The sequence below is a fragment of the Capsicum annuum genome, chromosome 5 (assembly GCF_002878395.1).
Source record: "Capsicum annuum cultivar UCD-10X-F1 chromosome 5, UCD10Xv1.1, whole genome shotgun sequence".
Classification (NCBI taxonomy): domain Eukaryota; kingdom Viridiplantae; phylum Streptophyta; class Magnoliopsida; order Solanales; family Solanaceae; genus Capsicum; species Capsicum annuum.
The window spans coordinates 125,071,130-125,077,367 of record NC_061115.1 but is presented as its reverse complement, the minus strand read 5'-3'; the positions used below and the strand labels follow the sequence as shown (position 1 = coordinate 125,077,367).

The following is a 6,238-nucleotide window of genomic DNA, read 5'->3' as shown; positions in this document are numbered from 1 at the left end:
GGCATCAAAAAATTCTCGAAAAAGACATGGAAAATATACAAGTTTGCCATTTACCCCCCTTATTATGCGACATAACAGAGCAGGGGATGGTGATAACGTTCTTGTGGCTGCAGCATGTCTCTCTATAACAATCCCGCATTGCATATAAAACAAAAAACCAGAATTCTGGACCCCTTGGTCCTCCCAAAAAGAAACCAAAATGTCACAAACTAAATTATTTTGGTGAAGAGAACAAAAGTAAGTTACTGATGTTTATGATCTATCTATGCTGCAGATTCCTTTGCAATCTTCTCTGCCTTGGTGATGACCTCGTCAATACCACCAACCATATAAAACGATTGCTCTGATAGGTCATCGTATTTGCCATCCAACACTCCCTGTCAAAAGATACAAACAGAGTATTGATAAAAATCGGGCCAAAAAGCAACAGAGTTTAAGTCAACCAACAGAAGGAAGGTACTAAAAGTTTTACACAACTTCAATCAAGAGCAAAAAGCTTTTTTGTTTTTTTGAGAGGGGGATTTGCAAAGAATTGAAATGCGTCATTACAGCCACGAAGAAAGTTCAACCACATACAAGCACTACAGCACATGGTAATGGTAGATACACAACTTCAATTATAAACACAAAAAGTATGATAAGTTGCAATGCAGGAATAAATTTGGAATATTTTTTTTGATCAAGCAACGAAGATATAAGTTCATGTGCGTGGAGAGGTATTATTCAAACAGCCCCTGAAGAAAAGAAAGGTCAGCAAACTCCCAATATCAATATATGCCTCCCATGAATCAAATAAACAGAGAAGTTTATTTGGGATTATGAAGGCACTATAAATTCAGAATATAACTTGTTGAAGTGGTTTTACTGCATGTCTGATTACATGAGAGCAACTAACAGATGCAGCAGTTAATCTTATAGAGAGGAGAGAGGAAGGTAAAAAGAATTTAATAGCACCGCTTAGTAACATACAATATCTCATGTTTTAAAGTCCAAACCAAGAGTATATAAACTGACAAATAAGTTGCAGATTGAAAAGATTTATTACCTGGAAACTGTTAATGCTCTCCTTCAAATCGACGTACTTTCCAGGGGCACCTGTGAAAACTTCAGCAACGTGGAAAGGCTGGCTAAGGAACCTTTGGATTTTACGTGCACGGGCAACAGTCATCTTATCATCTTCACTAAGCTCATCCATACCCAAGATGGCAATAATATCTTGAAGATTCTTGTAGTTTTGAAGAACTTTCTGTACTCCACGAGCTGTATTGTAGTGATCTTCTCCCAAAATGTGAGGTGAGAGCATACGGGATGTAGAATCAAGTGGATCGACAGCAGGATAAATACCAAGCTCAGAAATCTGGCATCAAAAAGGAAATAAAAAGACCAAAGTTAAAACAACTCCATCAACTGAGAAAGTTTATAAAGTTACAGCACCAGATCAAACAATGGCACCATACCTGTCGGGACAAGACAGTTGTGGCATCCAAGTGAGCAAAGGTTGTAGCAGGAGCGGGATCTGTCAAGTCATCAGCAGGCACATAAATAGCTTGAACAGATGTAATAGAACCTTTCTTGGTGGTGGTGATACGTTCTTGAAGACCTCCAAGATCCGTAGCCAAAGTTGGCTGATAACCAACAGCAGATGGGATACGACCAAGCAAAGCAGACACTTCTGAGTTAGCCTATTTCAAAACAAGATGCAGATAGCATTTAGCACCACGGTCAGGATTAATAAATAAGCAAACTTTGTATATGGAATCATAGAGGAAATCCTACCTGAGTAAACCTGAAAATATTGTCAATAAAGAGAAGCACATCCTGCCCCTCAGCATCTCGGAAGTGCTCAGCCACGGTCAAACCTGTAAGTCCAACACGTGCACGAGCACCAGGGGGCTCATTCATTTGACCATATACAAGGGCACACTTGCTTTCACTCTGTAATAGTTGAGGTCATAATATGTCAGAAACATAGAGGAAAAGCACTACGAGTTGAAGAGGTAGATCAAATAATTTCGATCAAACTAACTTGCTTCTCGCCAAGCTTGATAACACCACTTTCAATCATTTCTCGGTACAAATCATTACCCTCTCGAGTACGCTCACCAACACCAGCAAAGACAGAGAAACCACCTGTAGAGTCAAGCAACCCAACTAATCAGCTTTGCAGTGACTTTTATATGACATTTATAAAGAAGTAAAAAGAAACCATTCCTAACCATGTGCTTTTGCGACATTGTTAATCAGTTCCATAATAAGCACAGTTTTCCCGACACCAGCACCACCAAACAGCCCAATTTTTCCTCCTCTTTGGTATGGAGCAAGAAGATCAACAACCTAACCGAAAGCACAAAAATGATAAGAGTCATCATTACTAAGTCTAATAAAAAGCAATACCAGAGAAATCAGTAGTGAATGCAGCATTCCGGATAGAGTGCAAAAATATACCACCCAAGACAACAAGAACTGATGGAAGTACCTTAATACCAGTGACAAGAATTTGTTGCTCAGTGGCTTGCTCAACAAAGGCAGGAGCTTCACGATGGATTGGCAAAAAGTGATCGGTAGCTGCAACCATTTTACAGATTAAGATGCAATATTAGAGACATTCTCATGGATAAATTAGAATTTTTTGATAATGTCCCGTGAATAAATAAAAATATAGAGTATCCACAGCAATTATGACTTACTAATTGGGCCTCTCTCATCAATTGCCTCTCCAATGACATTCATGATACGGCCAAGTGTGGATCTACCGACAGGAACCTGTCATCACAAGAAGGGGAAAACATCAAGCTCAAAATAAATTAAATAAGCCCACGCTCAACTAAGTGACACAATCTGTTATACAAGGAAAACTTGTACAAAACAGGTGGTAGCCAAAATGAAGATACTAAAAACAAAATGAATTAGAAGACGCCATCAAAAAGAAGCCAAAGCAGAAAAAAAAAAGAGGGAAACATGAGTGATGGATGTTTTCTGGAGATCCCAAACAAACATGAGTGATTCACTCCCAAGGTAGTAAACTACTACAGCTTAATGGTACCAAGTTCTTTCAAACTGTACACCAAATTATGAGTAAAGATGAATATTGTTCAACACCCTGAGTAGTAGCCGCCAGTTTCCACTTCAAAGGTACTCCCTCCGTCCCATTTTATGTGTCATCATTTCCTTTTTAGTCCATCCCAAAAAGAATGTCATGTTTCCTTATTTGGTAAATATTTAAAAACACAATTACAATTTTACCCTTATTGGGCCCACTTAATTAAAAAAAAGATAGTAGCATATTTTTTTATAAAGGACAATTTGGTAAATATTATCAAGTCTTCCCTTATTTCTTAAACTCCGTACCAGGTCAAATGGCGACACATAAAATGGGACAGAGGGAGTACTATTTTTTTCAAAACTCTCACATCAAATCACAAGGATAGGTATAAGTTTTATGCAGCAAAAACTTTTCTTTCACATATAGAATTCAAAGGCACATATTATATATACAGCACTGCGCTACTAAAAAAAAATATCAATTTTTAGTTGTCACTGATACTTTTGTTTTGACAAATATTTTCATATATTGAACAACAACATTCCCATTGTAGTCCCACAAATCGGGTCTAGGAGACCGTATGTACGCAGACCTTATCCTGACTTTTGTGGTATAGTCCTCGTAATATTGAAGTTGTTCGGTTGCAATGTGCCCAATGGAAGATAAATGAATACCCCAACTAATTTGGGATTGAAATGTGATCGATTGATCATTGATTTACACATCCTAAGCAAACATCAATTGATCATTGATTTACTCATCCTAAACAAACATCTATAACAAAGATGATTCAACCAAATTGCAGTTCTAAGGACTATAACGAAACTACAGATCTCGTACATGAAGATCTGAAATCACTTTCAATCAATGTAACATATATACAGCTCCACAACGTAAAAAATGCAACTTTCATGCAGTAACCCATAAATTTGAATCTGAAGAAAAGGAATTCTGATTACTCACAGTAATAGGAGACCCAGTATTAAGCACACGTTGACCACGAACTAATCCTTCAGTACCATCCATCGCAATAGTCCTAACCATATTCTCGCCCAAATGCTGAGCAACTTCAAGCACAAGTCGGATCTGATTATCCAACACCTCAAGCGCAGTCAAAATAGGCGGCAATCCATCATCAAATCTCACATCCACAACAGCACCAATAACCTGACACACCTTCCCGATCGCACCAGCACCTGTAAACTCATCAGTTATTTTTCCACTCGGCTCACTTCCAGAGGACTTCGGCGGCGGCGTTGACGGCTTAGACGACGACGCTGCGGAGGTCGCGTACTGTACGGCGCGGTTTAATAGGAATCCGTTAGGGGAGGCGCGTGAAGTGGGTCTGGCTATGGAGCTTGCTAATGATGATCGGGATATTGGACCGCCGCCGGTGGCACGTTGAGCGGATGAACGGAGGAGAGAGGCGATGAGCCTCCGAGAAGCCATGGAGTGTAGAGAAAGAAAGAGGGGGGAGTGGAGAGAAAGTGAAAATGGGACTCCTAGGGTTTGTTGAAATGTGGAGAGCTGATTTATCAACAGCCCACTGTGCGTGTGTGAGATCCGTTTGCTGTTTTACTCTTTCTGAATAATCGAGGATCATTTGAATTTTTGTTGGTTCTTTTTTGCCTTTTTTACTTTTATTCCAACTTTTTTGGCGAATAATTTGGAAGGTCCTTATTTTTATTTTTTTTAACTAAATCAATCATTTTAAATCTTTAATCTATAAGACTATAAATTTACAATAAATACTAGATAATGAAGGGTCATTTACGGGCCCAATATTATAATTCTAAATATATTTATAGATATTTAATTAATTTTATTTAAAAAATAATTATTAATATTTTTGAATAAACACAATAAAAAACATAAGTAGAAATCACACTAAATAATATCTTAAAAATTATTTATGTTTTCATAATTAATATTAAACTATCATATATTCTAGAGCTTATTTTAATATAAGATCAAATATATTCTCATATATTAGACAACTAATTTTAATATTCTACTTTATTTTAAAATCATACAAGAGAATAAATTAAAATTTTAAATATAAATTAAAATTTTAAATATCTATTTATTAACATTTTTTATAGAATCATACGAAGCGATAAAGAATACTAATCCATACATAAATTGATTTAAAATATATTTAAATTCGTTTCATGTGTGTTTAACAAACTGAAATAAGGACATAGATGAAAGTTTTAATGAATCATAATGTTAAAAGATTGTTTTTATGTCTTGTCTTATATACATCAAAAAATAGAAAATTAATTTAATATAGTAAGCAAGAAATTTCTTTTAAAATGATGATGAGGAAATTTACTACCACAAGAATCTAAAGAATTAACAAAGTTAACACGATATATATTTTAGTAATTTAATATGAGGTAGTTAATATTACATTTTAAATAAGTTATTTAAAATAATTTTAATAGGTGATTAGTAAGTAATTATGTTCCATAATTTATATGTAATGTAAATCTTTGTAATGATATGTATCAAGTGAAGTTTTAAAATTATGGAGGGATTCACTTATTTTTTATGGTAGATACAGGCTTATTCAATAATTATGAGTAGTTTTTAATTATTTTACCATAATATAGTAATAACTACTTTATGCAATTAAATGTGCGGCCAAAACTAATTTTACCTTTTTATCATTTATGGAACATATGTGAGGATTTACACATCCACTGATAAACTATGTCTCCCAATATTTCAATTTATATAACTTTGATTAAACATCGAATTTAAGATACATGAAAAAACTTCACAATGTTTTAAATTATCTTTAAAATAAATAGAAGAGTAAACTGTTTGACAAATAAATGAAATTCAACATGAGTAAAATATTGATGATGTTATAAAATACTAACCAAATAAAAAATATCAATTTTTTTAGAACCAATTAAATAAAGAAATATATATTATTTGAATTGAGACATATAATGTGTTAAATAGACATATTGATTAATGCATTTAATTTTTTTTACTACATATTAAAATAAACTTATAGTTGAGGTGTGTGGAATCCATGTGAAAGATTACATCTTTAGTGACATTGAGAAGATTCTAATGAGATGATCGTTATATCTTTTTTTTTTCATTTAAAATAGAATTGTAGTAGGATGTACAAAAGAATTATATGAAAATATTTAAAAGACTATTAAAAAATGTTATACT

General features: G+C 34.3%; 1 protein-coding gene and 1 non-coding gene across 2 annotated transcripts; both read right to left on the bottom strand.

The window, feature by feature from the left end:
- Positions 1–4,765, bottom strand: LOC107852833 (ATP synthase subunit beta, mitochondrial). Its single transcript, XM_016697871.2, has 9 exons — positions 4,007–4,765; positions 2,688–2,763; positions 2,477–2,565; positions 2,217–2,334; positions 2,027–2,130; positions 1,777–1,935; positions 1,458–1,682; positions 1,046–1,357; positions 1–377 (listed from the first exon to the last, which is right to left on the bottom strand). Exons 1-9 carry the CDS (start codon positions 4,490–4,492, stop codon positions 264–266), a joined length of 1,683 nt encoding a protein of 560 aa, XP_016553357.1. The 5' UTR covers positions 4,493–4,765; the 3' UTR covers positions 1–263.
- On the bottom strand, positions 703–817 carry LOC124899146. Its single transcript, XR_007056282.1, has one exon. It is a non-coding gene; the product is annotated as a small nucleolar RNA snoR83 (small nucleolar RNA).
- Positions 4,766–6,238: the final 1,473 nt, after the last annotated feature.

Coding starts and splice junctions, on each gene's coding strand:
- LOC107852833 (XM_016697871.2), bottom strand. CDS start 4,492: ATGGCTTCTCGGAGGCTCATCGCCTCTCTCCTCCGTTCATCCGCTCAA. Junction 2,131..2,216: donor CAATGTCGCAAAAGCACATG/GTTAGGAATGGT, acceptor TTGACTCTACAG/GTGGTTTCTCTGTCTTTGCT. Junction 1,936..2,026: donor TCAAGCTTGGCGAGAAGCAA/GTTAGTTTGATC, acceptor CAACTATTACAG/AGTGAAAGCAAGTGTGCCCT.